At 40.4% G+C, this 23,986-nt stretch overlaps 1 protein-coding gene across 1 annotated transcript in view; it reads right to left on the bottom strand.

The window, feature by feature from the left end:
* Positions 1-355: 355 nt before the first annotated feature.
* The window catches only part of LOC120940997 (lipoxygenase homology domain-containing protein 1-like), a 470,937-nt gene continuing 447,306 nt past the window's right edge, over positions 356-23,986 (bottom strand). The window contains exons 54-59 of the mRNA XM_040354208.1: positions 17,504-17,579; positions 17,331-17,406; positions 14,327-14,621; positions 10,803-10,881; positions 1,442-1,517; positions 356-784 (exon numbers count right to left, since the gene is read on the bottom strand). Of these exons, the coding sequence (XP_040210142.1) occupies positions 727-784; positions 1,442-1,517; positions 10,803-10,881; positions 14,327-14,621; positions 17,331-17,406; positions 17,504-17,579 (660 nt within the window). The 3' untranslated portion in view covers positions 356-726. The remainder of the gene's footprint in view (positions 785-1,441; positions 1,518-10,802; positions 10,882-14,326; positions 14,622-17,330; positions 17,407-17,503; positions 17,580-23,986) is intronic.

Raw genomic sequence — 23,986 nt, 5'->3', positions numbered from 1 at the left:
GTCCATGTGACATTTCATCAACTGTCGATGAATGAATCATGGGGTTTTGTTGTCATATTTGTAGTAGCTAGTGTAATCTCTCATTCACTGCCATGCAATAGACCATGTGATTTCTCATTAAACCTGAAATAGCTCATTCAATTTCTTAATGATTTTCACTCAATAAATCATTTAATCTCTCATTGACTGCCAACCAGTCCAGGAAAATGTGAAACCTCTCACCAATTGAAATAAAATGCATCCATCCATGTATTTGATTTGTAGCATTTGATTAGCATTTTTGGCCAAACTGAAATAGTCATACAGTAATCCACATATGTACAGTTGGAATCTTTCAGATAATAAAAGTCCCTTAATGAGTAAAAATTGTTTAATTTAATTGATTAATATTTATTTTGTTGGCACTTAAGCAAAATGGCATTGCATACCTAAAAAGATATTGAAACTTACTTTACTGAGGAAAGAACCAATGTTTATAATGTTCAACAAGAACAAAACAAAAACCTGCTTTGTCAATCAGCAAAATAATAATAAAAAAAAAAAAGGACTTAGTCATATAAAAAAATATACCGAAAACTCTGGACCTGTAGCATGTACAAAATGTCTAAGCATGAGTCAATGATGGAAGATATATGACTAAATGTATCCCAGGAATGGAGTAGTAAACAAGACTTCTGGAAGTAGTCATTTGGGCCTTTGATTGTAGGCTGACTATGATAGGTGATGTTAATTCGATTTCAGCTGAATAACTGTTTGCCCATCATCTTCATCTTCTGCCAGCCACCTTAAGAAGAGATTTGATAAATTAGAGGCAAGCAAAGATCCATAACACATTTTAACTGTAAATAGAATAATATGTGTTTTTTAAGCCTAAATGTTGCAGGTTCAAACCTTTAGATACTTCCGTCAACTTAAAATGGGCATATGCTTCTCTACTTCCAAATTCCTATAATATGCAGAAGCTGTGATGGGTATTCTTTGCAAAGTAAAACTTCACCACATTAACTAAGCTCTGGGAAATATTCACAGTCACAGATTCAAAGGATCCTCAAATTATAGAGCTGTGGAAGCTTTCTTCTTATAAATGATAACTCTTTTGAGGTAAAGACCAAGAACTTGTGTTTTTAATACTTACATTTTGCCTCTTAGTAAATTGCTTTAAGAATTTTTTTTCAAAGTACGTAAGAAGGGATTGCAATTTAAACAGCCCCACATTCTAGCCTTTCAGAGGCACCAGCAGAATTATATATTTAGAGCAAATGAAAAGTAGACTGCTATTCTTCTTTGTGACATAAAACCAAACATGTTATCACTTGTATCATATTTAAAATTCAATGAAAATGTATTGCAATGGGAAGCAGTGCTGGTGGAAATACAAATTAAATAAGTCAAGACCCTCTCATACATACTGTACTTTAATATACTTTCTAAATCAGCTTACCTGTTGCAGGTGAACAATCTTGTTTCATTTGTAGATAATGTGAAGATCTCAATCTTGTCCAGGAACCAGCCATTGCCTGATGACCAGAATAACATAGATAGTGATTACTACATTTAACCACTTAAGCCCCGGACCAATATGCTGCTAAATGCCCAAAGGCGTTTTTACAATTCGGCACTGCGTCGCTTTAACAGACAATTGCGCGGTCGTGCGACGTGGCTCCCAAACAAAATTGGCGTCCTTTTTTCCCCACAAATAGAGCTTTCTTTTGGTGGTATTTGATCACCTGTGCGGTTTTTATTTTTTGCGCTATAAACAAAAATAGAGCGACAATTTTGAAAAAAATGCAATATTTTTTACTTTTTGCTATAATAAATATCCCCCAAAAACATATATAAACAGATTTTTTCTCAGTTTAGGCCGATACGTATTCTTCTACCTATTTTTGGTAAAAAAAATCGCAATAAGCGTTTATCGATTGGTTTGCGCAAAATTTATAGCGTTAACAAAATAGGGGATAGTTTTATTATTTTTATTTTTTTCACTACTATTGGCGGCGATCAGCGTTTTTTTTCGTGACTGTGACATTATGGCGGACACTTCGGACAATTTTGACACATTTTTGGGACCATTGTCATTTTCACAGCAAAAAATGCATTTAAATTGCATTGTTTATTGTGAAAATGACAGTTGCAGTTAGGGAGTTGGCGCTGTAGGAGTTAGGGTTCACCTAGTGTGTGTTTACAACTGTAGGGGGGTGTGACTTTAGGTCTGATGTCATCGATCGAGTCTCCCTATAAAAGGGATCACTCGATCGATGCAGCCGCCACAGTGAAGCACGGGGAAGCCGTGTTTACATACGGCTCTCCCCGTTCTTCAGCTCTGGGGAGCGACCGCGAGGGGGCGGCTAGAAACGAATAGCCGCGCCCTCGTCCCGGATCGCTCCTCACGGGTTTCCGACCGCCGCATGTAGCAGGGGGGGGGGGGGTCCCGATCGGACTCCCGACCCGCGGAAAGGCGGGGACGTACATGTACGCCCATATGCCTGTACGTGCCATTCTGTGGATGTACATATACATGCGGCGGTCGTTAAACGGTTAATAAATGCACTGTGATTTTAAAGAAGTTAGAAATAACTACATACAGTTTTCCATGCACTGACGGGGACATGTTCACTGTACATCTGACTTTCTGTTAGGTTATCAACTTAACAGTCAATTGGCATTCAAGGTACTGAATATTAATTTAAATTAGTGCTATTTAACATTTAATTGTTTAAATCAGCTAATTTAAGTTGCCTATGTAATATGTGAATGGTATCAGTGAACATATAAAACTGTTCAAGGCAAAAAGTTGAGACTATTTACAAAAGTCTCTGAACTCTAGGGTGAATCTTGATTTTCTTGCTGTGAAGTTGTCAGCTATTTTAATAAATTAAAACTACAAGCCCTGTATGGAAGCAGACACCAGGTGGGTGGGCCTCTGTATCTCATCTAAGTTTGTTAACATGGCCTTGATTATCCCATTATTGAGGCTAGGTTCACGCACCAACTTTTTGAGGAACCCTCTTTAGCCATTGAGACACTTTTATTAACTAGATGGGGCTTAGGGGTTTCAAAGGCATGAACCTTAAATTGGTAACACTGACACCTTAGTATAAAAAGTCAGCATCAAAAAGAAACACAGAGCAAGCTTTTCTTGCTTATAAAGGTAACTGCAGTCTTTTCTTACCTTCACTGATATAGGAATTAAAGATGTATATTTAAAATTACTGACAGGTTTGCTTTGAAGGGTAACTACACTTCCATGAAAAAATACAGCCAATAAAAAAATAATATAGCAAATACAATTGCTACATGAGCCAAATTGTAATTTAATGTTATTAAGAATTACCTTTCCTTTTCAATCTGCAGCATTGTAATTTTTCCTGTAAAATTTACTGACATATGACAACCTGAAGGCCTTCTGTACACAGTTGCTGTACAGAAGTGCCATTTTCTTTCAGATTTTCCAAGAAGTCTGCACTAAATTGCAAATAAAATTATAGGCATCTCCTGCAGTTTTGGTGAGATACTCCCTAAAGCCTCGTACACACGATAGGTTAATCAGAGGACAACGGTCTGAAGGACCGTTGTCCTAGGTTAACCAATGAAGCTGACTGATGGTCTGTCACGCCTACACACCATTGGTTAAATAACCAATCGTGTCAGAACGCGGTGACGTAAAACACAACGACGTGCTGAAAAAAACGAAGTTCAATGCTTCCAAGCATGCGTCGACTTGATTCTGAGCATGCGTGGATTTTTAACCGATGGTTGTGCCTCCTAACGATCAGTTTTGACCTATCGGTTACCAATCCATAGGTTAATTTTAAAGCAAGTTGTCTTTTTTTTAACCTATGGTTAAATAACCTATGGGGCCCACACACGATCGGTTTTGACCGATGAAAACGGTCCTTCAGACCAATGTCCTCTGGTTAACCTATCGTGTGTACGAGGCCTAAGGCTTAATGACTTCTAAAAGGCTGCAGACTCTGTGTGTGACTTTCCTTATTAGGACAATGCAAGTGCATCAGCTAATTAGATTGAACAAAGACACTCCCACAGTCTTCCAAGGACCTATTAGAAAATACACCTTTTTTTTAAAAAAAGGAACAGGTAGGACTACAACGTTTGTTAAAATCCTTGCACATACATAGATCACCCTGAGGGGATTGTTTTTTTCTCAACAAAGTATGCTTTCTACTTTTTCAGTTACATTTTATAAAACCCCACTATATGTTTCTTATATGAAAAAAAAATTCTTACCTTTAAGGTGTTTCTTAGGGGGAGGTGTAAGGGCCACTGATAAGGCAGGTCCTGTTGTACCATGCCCGGGCCCCATAAGCTCAACAGGCGGACCTGGACAGCTTTATAGTTAATTTCTCCCTAAAAGCTACACCCCTCTTACCACTTGCTTAGGGGAGTGTATAATTACAGCAAGAGCAGAGGAGGGACTTAAAAAAAAAAATTGGGGCGCAGGTACAAAATTCTGTGCCGCGTGTTGTAGTTCCAGCCAGCTACCCACTGCCTTCCCTGGCAATGTGATCTTATGTATATGCTCCACTCCACTCTCTTAGGTGAAGTGGCTAACAGCAGGGGGCAGCAAGTCTAATGTTAACAGTGGCAGTGGGTGGTGTGGCTGCACTGTGAGTTACACTAATATCCCCATAGAGTCCCCAGAATTTTCACTGTGCTTATTTTATGATCATCAGCATTATGAAAATTACACTGCACAAAGGTGTAATATGGCTCTGCTGGCTTTAATAGCTTATGGCTTTACTGTGTGTTACAAACTGTAAAACACTACAGCCATAACAAAGTCAGCCTCCAACAGCCATGGATTCTGTGACAGAGCCATACAGCACCTGTTGTGTTGTGTGATTACCAGAATGTTGATCACAAGCATAGTGAGAGTACTTTACACTTACATTGGAGGGAGTGAAAACACGCAACTGAGCTGCTTTTTTACTACCCCAACCACTTCCCTTTAACCCCTTTACACCCCAGTAATCCATTTGTGCAGCGACAAAAATTTGGGCTTTAACGCCCACACGCCGCACATATGCGACGCTTGGCAGGCAGTTTTTATGTGCTGGGAGCGCATCCCCTGCTTTACAGGCGCTATTTTTAGCACTAAAACTACTGAAAAACACCCCAGTGTGAAAGAAGTCTTAAGTGGAACTTTATCCCTAAAACAACTTCAGGGGCAAGCAGGCTTTTTATTGCAAGAGAGACATGTGCATAGAGTAGGTGACCTAAAATCAGTATATTGCTTCTTCAATATTTTTTATAGGTTGTGGTATACAACATAGCATCAACAGGGATACAGGGATGTGTCATTGCTGTATCAGAAGTATTAGGTGTAACAGTGCATATACAATATAGAAGCAGTCCCCAAGTTACATACATCCAACTTAAAAACGACTCCTACTTACAAACGGAGGGACCCAAACAGGAAGTGAGACAAAATCTACCCCAAAGGAAGGGAAATTCACTCCTATAAGTGTTATCATGGGAAAAAGGTGTCTCCACTGAACCTTTATCACCAATCCTTGTTTCCACAACACTCCCAACAATTTTAAATACAATTGTCACATGGACAGAACATGAGGTGAAATATTCTGAACAGGGGTACAGACAGCAAAATAAATGCTGCAGGGGTGCTATTTTTTTTGTCTGGAGTTACACTTAAAATGTTTTACCTGTTCCAACTTACATACAAAGTAAACTTAAGAACAAACCACAGGGTACTCAAACAGTAAAAGTAGGACTTAGGTCATCAGGAGTAGTTACATAAAACCAACTATACAGGATGGCAGCATAAAATATTGTGCACTTTCAACTTACGTAGAAAGTTGTATCACCATAAGAAGGAGAGAAAAATAAAGGAATAACCCAAAAATAAAGTAGAATATGAAAAGAAGAGGAAGAAGGGAGAAGCAATCCATTACATGACAAGGATCGTGGAATGAGGGAGAAGTGGAGAGAGTAGTGGCGGTGCGTCCATTAAGGGTGCACAGGCACTGCCCCCTCTCTCCAGCCACCCCCTCTGTGTAGTATGGATAGATTCATGCATTGCATGAATCTATTCATGGACGCCGAGCGCCTGAATTACAGCAGCCGGGGGTGTTTTTGAAGCACCTGATTAGAGCCATAGGCACTAATAGGCTTCAAAAAATGTGAACTGCGAATGCAAACCATTGCGCTAATCAGGAGGCGTAGATGCAATACTGGTCACCTGATTTGTGGAAGGCAGAGGCAATCCCACTGGTCACCCAGCAGAACAGGAAGAAGATGCGCACAGTGGACACAGGAGCCATCGCCGCGCTACCCGTCCAACAGCTCGCCGTCTCACCCGCCACCACAATGAGGTAAGTGTGGAGCAGACAGCGGGCCGGTGGGGGGTACAGTGGCTGCATGTAATGGGCAAAGAGGCTGCAATTTATGGGGCACAGTTGGCTGCATTTGATTGGCACAGAGGCTGCATATGATGGGCACAGAGGCTGCATATGATGGGCAAAGTTGGCTGTATATTATGGGCACAATTTGCTGCATATTATGGGCACAGTTGGCTGCATATGATGGGCAGAGTTGGCTGCATATGATGGGTACAGTGGCAGCATATGATGGGCAGAGTTGGCTGCATATGATGGGCACAGTTGCTGCATATGATGGGCAGAGTTGGCGGGATTAGCTAGGCACAGAGGCTGCATATGATGGGTAGAGTGGCTGCATATGATGGGCAGAGTGGCTGCATATGATGGGCAGAGTGGCTGCATATGATGGGCTCACTTGCTGCATTTGATGGCACAGTGGCTGCAAATGATGGCACAGTGGCTGCAATTGATGTTTTTGTTTCAGTATTTTTCAGAAATTTTCAGTTAGTTTGTGTCTCCCCAAAAAGTTTGAGCACCAGCTGCCACTGGGAGAGATAGTCCGGGCGGGAGAGGGGGGGGGGGGGACATGCGGGTGTTCGATGATATTGTAGCTCAGATCGTGCATCACCAATCTAGCAGTCTTCAATTAAAGTTGTTCAGGTTTAACATTGTGAAACAAAGGCCCAAACTCTTCCAAACCTGGCCATGGTATTCTGCAGGCAGGCCGTTAATTTTTTGTTTATCAAGGTCCAGTGCACTCTCTTTTTCACGATACTTGGTGATTGCCAGGTTTTGGCTAGGACTTGCTTGGCAGCAGTTAGAATGTGAGTTATAAGAAAAAACTGGGATTTAGAAAGACCCTCTGGTTTCTGATTCAATAGGTCTTCAGGTGGATTCAAGACTGGGGTTGGATGAAATTTAGCACAGAGAAGGAGGTGTACTTGCTTCTAAAATCATTGGGCAACTGGGCATGACCATTGAGTGTTAAAAAAAGATTCTATGTTCTAAGCAACCATGAAAATAGTGGGCAGAAGAATCGGGGGAGGCATGTGCTAGTCTACTGGGGACTATGTACCATCTGAACAATGCTTTATGGTTGACCTCCACCGCTGCTGCATTTCTAGAGCATGATTTTTTGGTGGCCCAGGTTTGATTCCATTCTGCTGTTCCCATTAAGAGACATAAGGCAGGTGGTGGGGTGCGTGTTTAGTAGTGAGATTGTATAGTAGGGAGATCATCCTCACTGAGTAAGGGTAATTTTTGTATTTGGATTAAAACAGGGGTAAATGTCAGGGGTCTGCCACCTACATGTATTGTAGACATGACGTAGTGTTTGACTTAAAGATATCTAAAGAGTTCAGACTGTGCTAGGTCTGTAAAGGTCCGGAAGTGCATATTTCATATTTTGACTCAGTGGTCTCCCATTTATGGCTCATTTTCATAGCATTAGGCACAATTAGTCTTCTACAGCTGTAATTGTTAGACTTCCAAAGTCATCAGCTAGACATTCTGTTTTACACCGTGGATATGTTGTCCAATACATGAAATCCATTTTGCATTGTTAGTCGCAGATTTAACAGGTACTCAATTATTTCATGCAGTGCTTTGTTTGATTTCAGTTAATTTTCTGTTCCAGTAAATAGCATTGTTTGCCTGGCTGCCCTTAACTGGCTGAGCCTCAGGGATCTCTACCTATAAGCTTATTAGGAAAAATGATTTCCCTTTTTTGCTGGTCCATTTGTTCGGGGCACAGTAAAGTCTGTGTTTGTGCGAATTTCACCTTTAGTGACTCTGTGCATAAATAATGTAAAACATTACAGAGAATGATGTCCTCTCCCCGCTGTGCATGAGTTCACTTTAGGTTATACTTTTATTTTAATTCTTGGCTCTGCATTTTAACTACTACAATAATACAAATCTGTTGTCTGCTCATTTACATTGTTCTAAACTGTTCTAAATCTTTTCTTTAAAGCGGAACTAAGCAAAAAGTAAAAATGAAAAAATATACATTAAAAACATACTTAGAATGCATTTATTCAGGCATTTAGTGATGATAAAAGGGTGCTATAAATCAGCTTCTATCATTTGTACTGTCTACAAATTTGCTGACTGCGCATACATACTGAGAATAAGACAAAAAAATACATTTAAAAATTGTTTATGATAGCAGATACATTTAATTTGAATATTTATTTTTCTGTTGCTTCAAATCAAGTTATGAACTTTAGTTAGGCATTTATAGTATATATCTAGTGGTCAAGCCATGCTCATTGACTGTATACAATATAAAATAATTGTGTTATGATAATTTTGTAATAATGAAATTAATTTGATAAGTGTGATTGTGTATGTATTATTATTGTGTATAGAGCATAGATACATAGTATCCCTCTGTCTGCAAGAAAGTTCCCCACTGTGTATAAATCCCCCCCCCCCCCATTGTCTCTCCATGTCCTGTTTAATGTTTGACAGGCAGGGGACAGCGCACATGTTGCCATGGCAGACAACTACACTGCCAATTGGAAACTGTCTTCCAAGTTTTTCATGTTGGGCACACAGATGCAAGCTAATAGATTGCTTTATAGGGCTGTAATCAGGCTTTGTTAATATTTGTAACATTTAATGGCATTCAATCTTACAACTGCTTTATTACCATGGGCTAGTGAAGTCATGCTGAAGGTATAGTGTAATAGGACTGTAGAAGACCTAGTAACATTTAACATTGTGGAGCATGATAGTACCCAGCTACCTATGCACTTTTTTTTAACAATAGCTTGCAAACTAGCCTTGAAAAAAATAGAAAAAAATAGCAGGATTTACTTCCATACACTTCAATAGGGTTTGGCAATATGTTCAGGGTTCGTGATGTGTTCAGCTGGGTTCACTGAACTTCCTGAGGGATACCATTTGCAGTTTGCTTATTCCTAATCCTATAATAGAATGTAATGTAACTACATCATGTGCAATGGTCAAGTCAAGTTTTTATGATATAATGTTTTCTACAATGAGTGTGATAGATCTGTGCAATGACTATGTCCAAAAGCTTGGCTGCATTAGTTATTTAGTGTTCTGTGTCTCCATAGAGTATATGTGACTTCATCTTGACAATATATCCCAGCTCTGGACCTCAAGAAAGTCATATGTTCAACACTTGCACAGCTTTGTTAATTAGTCACAAGTTAATGATTTCACTTGTAATTCTGTTCAGAGATTTTGAAAACACAACCTTCCAGGGGTCCCCGGGGCTTGGTCTGGGAAACTACATTATGCAGCAGTCATGTTGGAGTTGTAAGTAAAGAATATAAAGAGATTCTCCTTCTACTTCCTCACATAGCCAGTGGTAGTGAGAATATTTCGTCAGAAAGGTGCTGCTTCAATTGTGTGGGTTTCTATTGAAAAACATCCACTAACAGTCAGTCTCCACAAGACTGATTAAAAAAACACATATTTCAAAGAGCCCTGTCATGCAAATTAAAGAGTCATGGGGTAATGTAAACTTAAAGCCCACCTATACTAAAATAACCCCCCCCCAAATCTGTCCTTGCCCCATAGTACTGTCCACATTTTTAATTGCTGTTATGTAGCCAAACTAAGCTGGCTCCATATGCAGGTTTAGGCAACTCCCACGTTATTGCATAAGGATACCTACACCAAAAATAGAAAATAATGCACTGCAATCTACCAGTCCTTAGATGTAGTGGTTGCATTAGTTATCATGGGAGCAGGCAATCAGGGGTTTATCTTACTGGAAAAAAAAACCCAGATAAGGAGGACCTAGAAGGAGACCTAGATACTCCAAGTGAAGGGTCAGTTCCTGCGCTGACTTCTGGACATTCAAGGTAAAAAAGAGGCATAGACATTAATTTGATCAATATTTCCATTTAACTACAAAGTTTAAAACCATAGATACATATTAAACTAAGGACAGAATGCTTCACAGCAGGTAGGGGGGAAATGTATACAAATTTGTAATGATATGTTACTGACATAATTATTAATGCCAAAATTACTAATGATTACTACAGACTGTTACCTGCATATCGCTACCTTGAATTAAATGCAAATCCCATAGGCTGCAAATTGTCCAGAATGGCTTAGCTACTAAGCTGGAACTACAAACCACACCAGGTGAACAAGTTGTGATTCTTCACTTGTGATATGCAGGAGGACAGTTGTTTTGCATTCCAAAAGATACTTTAAAATCATATAAATCTGCTGCCTGTTTTGGACAGACTTGTTTGAGAAAGGACAGAGTCTGTCAAAAATGCTTAGCGATGTGCTTTGCTGTATTAAAGTACCATTTCAGTATCTGTTGGAGTGCCAAACAATTGTCTTTTTACATACCATTAGAGTTGGATAACAGGTGAAATATGAATGATGGTTGAGGCGTATTAAAAAGTGTTTTACCAATTCATGGATAATTTCCTTAATATAAAAACTCACCCAATCCTTTTCCATCATGCCCTATTTCAATATGAGAAATGTTTCCTATATCTTTTGCGCTGATTCTGAATGTGTCAACCTGGAAAAAATAAATACAATGGAGAAAGAGAGTAAACAGGAATTTGATAAAATTATGCTTTTCTTAGTTATAATGTTCTGTTTAGAAGAACTCTGCATTTCACTAACAATCTATAATTGTCAATGAAATAATTACCGATCATTGTAATGCTCACTGTGAGGCTAAGTGAATATACAAAATGTGAGCTGGACTATACACAAACACAGACATTAGTCAAATGCTAAACCATTGGCAGTTTTTTTTAAACTCATGGCAATATTTGATAATTACAATAGATGGAAATGAGAGAGAAGCATTTTAAGCCACTTAAAACCACATTAACACTTTGTGAATATTTATTGGATCCTGGGGTACATTTCTGCATCTGTTTCCTTTCTCCATTATAGGACTGGCATGGCAATGTCACATTGTAGCACACTTGTGACACAGCGAAAGTCACATGCAGCCTCATTGTTACTGATATGTTAGTGTTTGACATTGTGACAGTCCAAGTCCTCTCACTATACAGTAGGTATTCTTACTGATTATGTACTAACATCTGTAGCCTAATTTATAGGATGCTAGATCAGGGCCGTCTTAATAGCATTATGGGCGCCTGGGCAAAGTAATGCACTGAGGCCCCACCAGCTTGCCCCAATTTACATACCTACTTTCAAGAAATAAAGTATAAATAGTCGATAGAATTAAACATATATTCATTAGTACTTTCAATAAAGTTGATTTTATAAAAGGAAAACATTCCATAAATCAAAGATTTAAAGGGCACAGTATGGGGGGGGGGGGGGTCAGGAGGGCACAATACTGGGATCAGTAGGGCACAGTATATGTTCTAGAATGCTCCCCGGGACACAACCATATCGAGACAGATTAGTAAAAAGTATGATGTAATGCAAGATTATTGTGGGATCCCACATGTACCTGGGGCCCCTGGGCAGTGCCCAGGAGTGCCCTTTCATTAAGATGACCCTGTGCTAGATGCAAACTCAAGAGCTATCCCTTGTTGGGTGCATCTATACATATAGAGTTGTACGGGATATGTCATTTGAGAGTTTACAATAGAGAAGTATTATGAGCTGATTGAATGGATGTCATAAAATTACTTTTGAAATGTTAGTTGGTAGGGTATCACTGTCACGTATTATCACATGAATATCTACACTGTCTCTACTCCCTGGTGTGTGGATCCCCATATTTTCAGCACCTTCCCTTCCCTCCAAAATGTGATGGATCAGAACACAATAGTCTAAGTTGGTGAAGTAAAATTAGAAAAATATATACAAAAAAATATTTTTCAGAAATAAAAAACTGACAATTGCAATGTGCATATATGTATTCACCCCTTTTGTTATGAAGCACATAAAATGCTCTGGTGTCACATAATTAGTGAAATAATGTCCACATGTGTGCAATCTAAGTGTCACATGATCTGTCATTACATATACACACCTAAGCAAAAGGCACCACTAACCAAACACCTCCATGAAGACCAAGGAACTCTCCAAACAAGTAAGGGACAATGTTGTTGAGAAGTACAAGTCAGGGTTAGGTTATAAAAAAATATCAAAATCTTTGATGATCCCTAGGAGCACCATAAAATCTATGATAACCAAATGGAAAGAACATGGCACAACAGCAAACCTGCCAAGAGACGGGGTGCACACCCAAACTCACAGACCGGGCAAGGAGGGCACTAAATTAGAGAGGCAGCACAGAGACCTAAGGTTACCCTGGAGGAGCTGCAGAGTTTCACAGCAGAGACAATAAGCCATACGCTCCATAGAGTTAAGCTTTATGGCAGAGTGGCCAAAATAAAGCCATTACTTTCAGCAAAAAACAAAATGGCACATGTGGGATACTCCCAAAATGTATTGAGGAAGTAGGTGCTCTGGTCTGATGAGACTAAAATTGAACTTTTTGGCCATCAAAGAAAATGCTGGTGCAAAACCAACACATCACCCAAAGAACACCATCCCCACAGTGAAACATGGTGGTGGCACCATCATGGTGTGGGATGTTTTTCAGCAGTCAGGACTGGGAAACTGGTCAGATTTGAGAGAAAGATGGATGGTGCTAAATACAGGGATATTCTTGAGCAAAACCTGTACCACTCTGTGTGTGATTTGGGGCTAGGGCGGAGGTTCACCTTCCAGCAGGACAATGACCCCAAACACACTGCTAAAGGAACACTTGAGTAGTTTAAGAGGAAACATGTAAATGTTTTGGAATGGCTTAGTCAAAGCCCAGACCTCAATCCAATAGAAAATCTGTGGTCAGACTTAAAAATTGCTGTTCACAAGCACAAACCATCCAACTTGAAGGAGCTGGAGCAGTTTTTCAAGAAGGAATGGGCTAAAATCCCAGTGGTAACATGTGGCAAGCTCATAGAGACTTGGAGCTGTGATAGCCGCAAAAGGTGGCTCTACAAAGTATTGACTTTAGGAGGGTGAATAGTTATGCACATTGACTTTTTCTGTTATTTTGTTCTATTTGTTGTTTGCTTCACAATAAAAAAAAAAAACACATCTTCAAAGTTGTGGGCATGTTCTATAAATTAAATGATGCAAATCCTTAAACAATCCATGTTAATTCCAGGTTGTGAGGCAACAAAACACAAAAAATGCCAAGGAGGGTGAATACTTTTTCAAGGCACTGTATATCCATTTTGCACTCTATACTAATACAGTTTTGCCTTTAGACATACTGGGCCAGATTCACAGAGCAAGTACGCTGATACTGATACACCGGCGTACTTTCAAATTTGCCGTGTCGTATCTTTAGTTTGAATCCTCAAACCAAGATACAACGGCTTCTGGCTTCGATCCGACAGGCGTACGGCTTCGTATACTTTCGGATCGTAGGTGCAATACTTCGGCTTTTTCCGTCGATCCACAAAGGTACGCGCGGCCATCGCATTCTCTTACGTCGTCGCTAGTCGGCTTTTCCCGGCGTATAGTTAAAGCTGCTATTTTGTGGCGTATAGATAGACGTCATTTTGCGCAAAGCAAGGCGGGAAATTTTGAAACGGAGCATGCGCAGCTCAATCGGCGCGGGGACGCGCTTCATTTAAATGAATCACGCCCCCTACCCGCCGATTTGAATTATGCGCCGAGAGATACACTACGCCGCCGTAATCTTCCTGGATTCGACTTAGAGCCAGGTAAGATACGGCGGCGTAGCGTATCTCGGATAAGCTGCGCCTGGGCATTTCTATGTGAATCTGGCCCATAGTACTTTAAAAAATGTGCAGTGACACATGACAATTAATCAGATATTTTAGGTTTATAGGTTGGATTCTAGTTTCTGCATTTTGTTTGTTGCCTTTTTGAATAAAGATATACATTTTTGAATATGAGAATATTACCTCTCTGATGATAATTACACATTCAATAGGTAACGATTTTAAAATAGAATAATTAGAATTAGTTGTTTTTTTCATTTCTCTTACCTTTCCTCTTTCAAAAGGATTTGTATCCTGTAGCGGATCAACCAGCTGGACAGGTCCAAATGAGTTTCCATTCTCACTGAATAATATGATATAAACATTGGCATCCGTGTCTGCTCCTCTCACGTCACCCGTATACACTTTAATCTCATGTTCCACTAGTTTTCCTTCGATATTTTCCATTCCATCGAAGGCAAATGATGTGCCATGTCTAGTTTCACCATTTTCATCATGGACAACTTGAGAAATGAAAAGCTCTCTTCTTGTCTCTGGGTTGCTTGCATCAATTGAAAAATACCTAAGCAAATAAATGATTACATAAACTGTTATTTAGGAGTATAACAAAAGACAGTTACTGAGACAACCACAAAGCAAGACATTGTAGCTGTACACTAGTTTAAAGAAGCTTAAAGCTTAACTTCAACCCTTTTATTTTGTTTTGACAAAGTGAAAATATCAGAACCTTCTGCAGACATGTATTATCGTGTGGGGCTCTAGTGAGAGGAAATCTCCCCAAAAGTGACCCAAACCTCTTACCCAATCTCTTGCTGTCTGTGTTCACCACAAAGGAGATTTCAAGTAGACAGGAAATGAAAGGGAAATCTCCCAAGTATCCAGATCACCACCAAGGGTAAAAGAATACAGCCAGCACAAACTCAGCTTTAAGCCGCTCAGCTCAAAAATAAATGGCAATCATAGTGCTCACTGTAGAAATGTAATAATAAAAATAAAAATATACATTACACTCACTTAGAAACAGATGACAAACGTGCTACAATAAACCATAGAGACCTATGCAGTTACTGGCCACACAAACTCTGTTTCAGCTATACCACTTATGCTGTGCTGCTTTGGTATATCCTCAGCAAAGTTCATGCGCCCAGGCCAAGCAGGTCTCCATGGTTAATTGTAACATGTTTGTCCTCTGTTTCCAAGTGAGTGCAAAAGTGTTTTTTTTATTATTGCCATTGTGCAATTTAGTTCCTTTGAGGACTTTTGTTGGTGAGATCTTTCCCTTGTATCCCTCCTCTAGCACATAAAACGTTGGTCTTTCTCCTGCATCCTTCCTTTGGGGTACAGCCAGGTAAGTTCCTGAATATCAGTGGATGATATTTGAAGAGGACAAGCACGTGGAGCGGTATAGGTTTGTTTGTCTAGAAGCTGGTCCCCCCTCCCACCACTTTCTGTCACCTTCCCAGGCTATCCTGTTCCACCATGGCGCCTGGGACTGAAATTTTGTCACTTTTGGTTTCGGTTTGTGTAAAGGTATTGGAGGTTTAAGGCCCTGGGACCTATCTGGTAGTAGGCGGCAATTATTACAGAGACGCCATGTACAAAGCTGGAAATGACCGGTTAGGAGATACCAGCAGTGGGGGTAATTTGAATGTAGACTGATTGCTGTAGATGCAAGGGCTCTCTGTTAATTATGTCTTGCATTATATGACAACTTTTTATAAGCACAAAAAACAATTACTGGTAGATATTTTGCAATGTTAAGTTACCAAAGGCTTTTGGTCCAGCAGTACTAAGTGCTACTTCTGTTGCAGTGAAAGCTCAGATACATTTGGTCACTTTTTATATTGTTTTTGTGATCCATAAAAAGGGATATTTCTATATCCTTTAAAAATAACCCCAAAGCATGGTTCAGATGCATTTTCAGTTGCACAGAATTGCATGGCAAGGGAAACCACATTGTTTTCCATGGTGTCTGTCCATGTGGTGAGATTTTGGAAAAGGTTCCTGTACTGTTCTGATGCAATTTACAGTGCAATTTGGCCACATAGAATATGCAGATTGCATTGCAGTGGAACATAGCTCCTTGCTCTCCTAAATTTGGAGATGGAATACTCCATCTCCAAATTTAGGAGAGCAAGGAGCTATTTTCTACCCCCAAGGGGAACCTGCCTGGGGACAACCAGGAACCCTGTCTAGGATTCACCTGGAATTTGGACATATGATCTCTAATTACTGGTGGATGCCACTCAAATTGAACCAATTGGTTCTATCCACTCTATGAGTGATACCAAATAGGGACTTTCTGTATGGTACAACCTGCAATAAGAGAAATCCATATCCCAAGATATCGGGGGGCTTCTGGTTTACACCCTTGGGCACGGAATTTTTAAACAATAGAAATACTGAGTTGAGCTGCCAAATAGGAAAACTTCAGTGTATAGAAGAGCGAGTCTGTTGTCATAATACATTTGTATTTCGGTTTTGCTGTATTTTACTTACCCTGTGGTAAGAGTCAGTGTTAACTGTTAACGGTGGAGGTCTCCTGTGTGTCAGTCATCACAACGTTGTGGATTATTCCTAAACACTTTGGGACTTTTTCTTATCACTTTATTTGGGACTATGTACAATTCTTTTAAAGATATATATATTTTTTGATTGGGTTTATTCCCTCCTTTTTCACTAATATTTGTGGACCCCAGTGTTTTTTGTGATTTTTTCTGATCATTTGGGTCCACTCTTCCTTTATATTTGCACATTTTTATTCACTTATTATTTTTCATATGCAATTTATTAATTACATAGCGCGACTCCTTTTGTATTTTATGTTTGTTTAATGCTATATGGCATTCTGAGACGCAGCTGATACACACTTATTATTTTTTGGTATGCGCAATATATTTTTTGTCTAATGTACAAGCCTGCCAACCTCCTTATATACTGTGAATAAAAACCCATCAATATTTTCATACAGTCGACGTAGGCCAAAAGCCATTTTGTCAGTTACTATTAGACCCATAACTTGGCTTTTAAGTTCTTCAGGATATTAAAAATTAAAAAATATCAAAAAGCACCTTTGACTTGGTTGTTGGTGCTCGAGAACTAAGCACTGTCTACTAATGCTTTTTCCTTAGGTGTTATAATAAAACGCATATCTTGTACCATCACACATAAAATAAATCTTGGAAAACTGTAATCTCCCCCTAAAATACTCCTAGCCTGGTTAGAAGCTGTAGCTATTAAAATAAAGGGAAGTTCAAAAGATTTAACTTACTCATTTACATCAAATACGTAGACTTCATGCCTCAAAGATTCCTTTACGTGAATCCTTTTGATGTGCAGCTTGCAGTCTAAAGAGTATTTACACAGGTATTACATTTGCATATTCTATTTGCTAAATAATCACAATTTATTTTCTATGTAAAGTAAAAGTGAAATGAAACGCACCATCTCTGCCGCTCATAGAAATGTCAGTCTGATGTACTTCTCCAAGCTCTACCGCATCTAATACAGCTGTAAATGACTGTGAAGAAACAGCAGCATGTTGATTGTGAAGTCTAAATACCAAGAGGAACATGTGCATGTCTGGCTCACAACACAACATTTTAATTAAGCCCACCTTTAGATACAAGTAATTGAATGTAATGCATTTGCCACACATTGCCTATCACAATGTCATACACAGCAAGTTGCTTCTTGCCCATGCAGGGGATCTCTGAGCATTTATAATCTTATTTAATGAGGAAAGAATACAATCACAGGCTCAAACAAGAAATGCAGCAAACAAATACCTCAATACAATCAATATTAAATATATTTCTCAGTGGGAAGAAGCCATGATAACGAATGAACTGATTATCTTATCCAGAGTGGAGAGTGGTTTTATAACCTTGTGTGCAAAATCAGGCCTTGGCTAAATGTGCTACATATTTAAAATTTGTTTGACGTATGATACCAAACTTTTTTCGTAAAAGTCTTAATCTGAAACGCTTGTAATGCGTAAAAATTAAGCAGATGTTTGAAAGAGTTTAATGACATGCTATTTAGGTGTTTATGCGTGTAAAATATGCTAATATGTCTGACATGGTGTGCCAAAGCGGTACGTTGGTTGTTTGGCAGAGGACAAAAAGGTTCTTCAGAAAGTTAAAGCCTAACATGTTTTGGTGAGCTTTAAAGGGGTTGTAAAGGTTCATTTTTTATTTTCTAAATAGGTTCCTTTAAGCTAGTGCATTGTTGGTTCACTTACCTTTTCCTTCCATTTCCCTTCTAAATGATTTTTTTCTTTGTCTGAATTTCTCACTTCCTGTTCCCCCTTAGTAAGCTTGCCCACCATCATCCGAGCCGTTGTGGCTGGGGTTTAGTCAGCGTGCTCGCCCCCTCCCTTGGGACTACATCCCTGCGGGAGACTGAGACAATGCACTAACTTAAAGGAACCTATTTTGAAAAATGAACCTTTACAACCCCATTTGTTTGGACCTAGCTGATCCAAATGAACTTTTACCTTCACTAACACATGCATTGACTGTCAGCACTCTATGAACTGTATGCAGCCTCAGCTTCATAAAATGTTTCTTAAAATGTTTGTTACACAAAAGCACTAGAGCACTTTATAATCATGCACTGTTGTTATGAATTACACCATATGTTGGTAATTTTGTTTTTTAATTAGGTAGGATCTGGTAGCGCTGCATTCATTTGGCTATTATATTTGTTTATATAGCGTGTGAATCACAGAGGAGTGCTGGCATACTTAGTAGTTTATCACTCTATTAGCAGCACAGGACACATTTATAATAAAGCTTTGAATTCAATTTTAAATCATTTCAGTTCAAGTCTTGTTGACCATACCAAACAATTAGAGTGCATTTTCCTGCACTACAAAATTATGTATTGAAAACGAACTAGCTTTGGGAAACAACAGATGTTGTTGTAAGCACACATAAGCAGCAAAGAGTATTAAAATCCTACATGTATCTAAACTGTCTTAATTTTAAGCGATGTCCCTGCCATCCCATCTATCCATGTTGGCCAGCCAAAAGATTTGCTAGTCAAGGTAATGAGTCAAGCCCTGTACAAAACTGACTTTTTCCATCGGAAATTCCGACCGTGTGTATGCCCCATTGGAGTAATTCCATCAGAAATTCCGATGAATTCCATCGGAGTTTAGATAGAGAACATGTTCTATTTTACTCTGATGGAATACCGCCGGAATTCCGATGTGAGTTTAGCCAGGCAAAAACCAGATTGTGTGTACGGGGCTTTAGTGCATAATTTTGTCTTTAAAATAGGATTTGTAGGTGTTGTATGATTGAAAGAGTAGCTTCTTGGAAACTACTTCAACATCAACCTAGAATAAGCTAAGTGGAAATAGGTGTATTATAAAGGAGAACTATCTACAAACAGCTAGATGTACATTAAAATACATGTGGGAGAAATTCTATACCTAACCATCATAGCCATAACCCCCAAAACGGCCGCTGATTCATGTCCTGGGTTCTCTTAATGTTAGTGCACCAGTGGTTAACAGCATCAACAGTCACTAGGACCCTTTTATCAGGTCTGTACTCACAGTGTCCCTGGGACCTGGATGCCTCCCTCCAGACTCAAGCAGACAGTCTCCTCAGTGAATTTTCCAGAACGGATCTAAAGTGAAACCCCTGGCTGAGACAAGCAGAATCTTCAGCTGAACTGTCTAGAAGGGCAACGGTCCTTCAGGCTGGGAAATTTCCACTCCTGGGGAAGAACCCTGCTCTCTGAGGCTCCAAACTATTTATGCACTTCCGCAGACACTATATGGGACACTCCCCATTCAAGCTGCTCATTTGACACCCACTCCATTTTGGAAGCCTCCAGAAGACAGAGGGAAACAATCAAACCTGAGTCCAGAGCAGCCCGAAGCAATCGCATGCTGCTCTGCTGACTACAGGGGAGCCACAGAGATAAATTTGCCTAACAAATTCTAGAAGCCTATCTGGGAGGGTGATACACAATTGATTTGTAATTCTGTTCAGCCAGACTTCAGTTTCACTTATTCTGTGAGATAGCATAGTCAGCTACCTGACTGCACTTTTCTGCACTGCAGGTAAAGCAAAACAACTTGGTCAAGGACCTGCCCTAGCCTTTGACTGGATAGTAAAGAGCTCCTCCCTGTGTTCTTTTATCTTATCTTTAACCACTTAAGATCCCAAACATTACGCAGGTTAAGGACCTTGCCCCTTTTTGCGATTCGGCACTGCATCGCTTTAACTGATAATTGCGTGGTCGTGCGACGTGACTCCCAAACAAAATTGGCGTCCTTTTTTTCCCCACAAATAGAGCTTTCTTTTGGTGGTATTTGATCACCTCTGCGGTTTTTATTTTTTGCGCTATAAACAAAAATAGAGCGACAATTTTGAAAAAAAAACAATATTTTTTACTTTTTGCTATAATAAATATCCCCCAAAAATATATAATAAAACATTTTTTTTCCTCAGTTTAGGTTGAAACGTATTCTTCTACATATTTTTTGTAAAAAAAAACCCGCAATAAGCGTTTATCGATTGGTTTGCTCAAAAATGTTTACTACTATTTTTTTTACTACTAATGGCGGCGATCAGAGATTTTTTTTGTGACTGTGACATTATGACGGACACATCGGGAAATTTTGACACATTTTTGGGACCATTGTCATTTTCACAGCAAAAAGTAATATAAAAATGCATTGTTTACTGTCAAAATGACAATTGCAGTTTAGGAGTTAACCACTGGGGTGTGCTGTAGGGGTTATGTGTGACCTCATATGTGTTTCTAACTGTAGGGGAGCGGGGCTGGACGTGTGATGTCATTGATCGTCTTTCCCTATATCAGGGAACAGACGATCAATGACACTGCCACAACGAAGAACAGGGAAGGTGCGACCCCACGGCTGGGCTTAAGGAATCACGTCTGGGTACAACTAAAATCTGTTGATGTTTATTAATGCCAAAAAAAAGTGCAGAGCTAACTTACTAATCAATAACACAATAATGATGAACCCTCTAATGTATGGAAATTTCAATAAGCTTCATTATTACCACAATATCGGTTTCTGTGATATGTAAAGTCACATATACACATCAGACTGAAAATAAGATATAAAATAATGAAACGTAGCAGGGATGGTGGAAACCCCTTCTGTAGATATTGGCCATACAGATTAACTTCAAGTGCAATAATTCCAGTGAAATGTGTTTTTATATGTAATACACATTCAAAGGAGAATACAACATACATTTTTTTATCTGCTGTTCTGGCCTGAGGGGGAGAGATTTCATGAAAGTATACTACTAGAGTTGAGCGAACCCGAACTGTAAAGTTCGGGTTTGGTACGGACTTTGGGTTTTTCCCGAACCCGGACCCGAACCCGAATAATTGGAAAAAGTTTGGGTCTGGGATCGGAGTTCGGGAGAAAAAAAATGCGCGGAGGTCCCCGCAAATTCAATAACCAGACCCTTTAGGTCTGGTATGGATATTAAGGGGAACCCCGCGGTTAATTAAAAAAAAAATGACGTGCGGTTCCCCCTAAATATCCATAACCAGACCCTTCAGGTCTGGTATGGATATTAAGGGGAACCCCGCCATCAATTTAAAAAAAAAATGACGTGCGGTTCCCCCTAAATATCCATAACCAGACCTGTTATCCAAACACGTTGACCTGGCCGGCCGCAGAAAAGAGGGGGGGACAGAGTGCGGCACCCCCTCTCCTGAACCGCAACAGGCCACATGCCCTCAACATGGGGAGGATGTCCCCATGTTGATGGGGACAAGGGTCTCATCCCCACAACCCTTGCCCGGTGGTTGTGGGGGTATGCGGGCGGGAGGCTTATCAGAATCTGGAAGACCCCTTTAACAAAGGGGACCCCCAGATCCTGACCCCCCCCTGTGTGAAATGCTAATGGGGTACACTGTACCCCTACCATTTCACGAAGGAAGTGTAAAGTCTTGTAAAAAACAACACACACACCATAGAATAAAGTCCTTTATTAATAAAAACATTGTCCTGATCCAGCGACGGCTGCGGGTGATCTCCAGCGATGAGAAGATCCAGCGACGGGTGATCTCCGGTCCAGCAATGAGAAGATCCATTCATCCGGAGCACAGCATCGCCGACCTCCTCTCACCGCTGGACACAGCCCAGCGAAGGACGCGACTGCAGCTGTGACATTACTTATATAGAGGAGGCAGGGCCACCCGTCACGTGACCCTGCACCCTCTGACGTACCCTCTGCTACGTCACTGGGGAAGCCCAGGAAGAGGGAAGACGTAGACCCAGTGACGTAGCAGAGGGTACGTCAGAGGGTGCAGGGTCACGTGACGGGTGGCCGTGAAGCCGTGAACTCCGCTGGAGTTTTTTTTTTTTATTAATAAAGGACTTTATTCTACGGTGTGTGTGTGTGTGTGTGTGTGTTTTTTACAAGACTTTACACTTCCTTCGTGAAATGGTAGGGGTACAGTGTACCCCATTACCATTTCACACAGGGGGGGGTCAGGATCTGGGGGTCCCCTTTGTTAAAGGGGTCTTCCAGATTCTGATAAGCCTCCCATCCTCTTACCCCCACAACCACCGGGCAAGGGTTGTGGGGATGAGACCCTTGTCCCCATCAACATGGGGACATCCTCCCCATGTTGAGGGCATGTGGCCTGGTGCGGTTCAGGAGAGGGGGGCGCACTCTGTCCCCCCTCTTTTCTGCAGCCGGCCAGGTCAACGTGCTCGGATAACGGGTCTGGTTATGGATATTTAGGGGGAACCGCACGTCATTTTTTTTTTAAATTGACGGCGGGGTTCCCCTTAATATCCATACCAGACCTAAAGGGTCTGGTTATTGAATTTGCGGGGACCTCCGCGCATTTTTTTTTCTAAAAGTCCGTGTCCCATTGACTACAATGGGGTTCGGAGTTCGGGTTCCCGAACCCGAACTTTTTTTTTAAAGTTCGGGTTCGGACCCGAACCCGAACATCCAGGTGTCCGCTCAACTCTATATACTACATGTAATGAACTAAACATTGTGCACATGCATGCTTTACAGTTATAAGAATTTCCCCTCACTGTCTGTGTTGTGCTCAATAAGGATGAGCTCCGGTGTGTTTCGCAAAGTCCACGTGCAGAGCCGGCCAGGAAGTCGGCAGGAAGTCGGCACTGCGCTGCACTAATCACTGGCAGCGAGACATTTCCCGTTCTCTGCAGCCGCGCATCGGGACAAAGTCTCACTGCCTGTGATTAGCGCAGCGCAGTGCTAACTTCCTAGCGGGCTCTGCACGTTGACTTTACGAACACGCCAGAGCTCATCCTTAGTGCTCAGCCCTGTGGCTGCAAAGTAAGGGGCGTGATTTATGTTGAAGTGGGCGAGTTTACATTTAACATGTGCAGGCCTAGTGTACCTCCCACATTCACTCCAATCCCAAGGATTCATGGGAAATGTAGTTACTTTTCCTGTAACGAGAGAGAGGAAAGGATATGATGTAATCACTGTTCTAACAGTTTTTGCCTGGTTCATTCATCCCTACTAATAGCATGTCTGTACACAAACAGTGGCCGTGTATGGAAATACAATTGTTCTAACTGTCCTTGTGAAACAACAACAACCTAGAGGCTAGTTATGTTTATTCAAGAGTTCAGTGAAGAGCTTGAGCAGCCAGTGTTTGTGAATGGTTTATGCCTTTCTGCCTTGGCTGCCTGTGATTTTTCTTGCAAATGCCATTTAAACTAGCAGTAATTTTATGTATGGTTGAAAAGTACAAAGTTGTTAAAGCACATGTCAAGGCAAAATAAAACAAAAAATTGCTTATTTCGTACATCTCTGCAATACATGCACATTTCCACAAGTTTTATCCCTCAGCTTACATGATTTCTGGCAAAATCAACAGATATTTGTTAGACTATAACAAAGTTCAAGGCTATAATTTGTAGTGTAA

This window comes from Rana temporaria, chromosome 5 (assembly GCF_905171775.1).
Source record: "Rana temporaria chromosome 5, aRanTem1.1, whole genome shotgun sequence".
In the NCBI taxonomy this organism is placed as follows: Eukaryota; Metazoa; Chordata; class Amphibia; order Anura; family Ranidae; genus Rana; species Rana temporaria.
The sequence above is the reverse complement of the archived record's forward strand: the minus strand, read 5'-3'. Positions and strand labels throughout refer to the sequence as shown.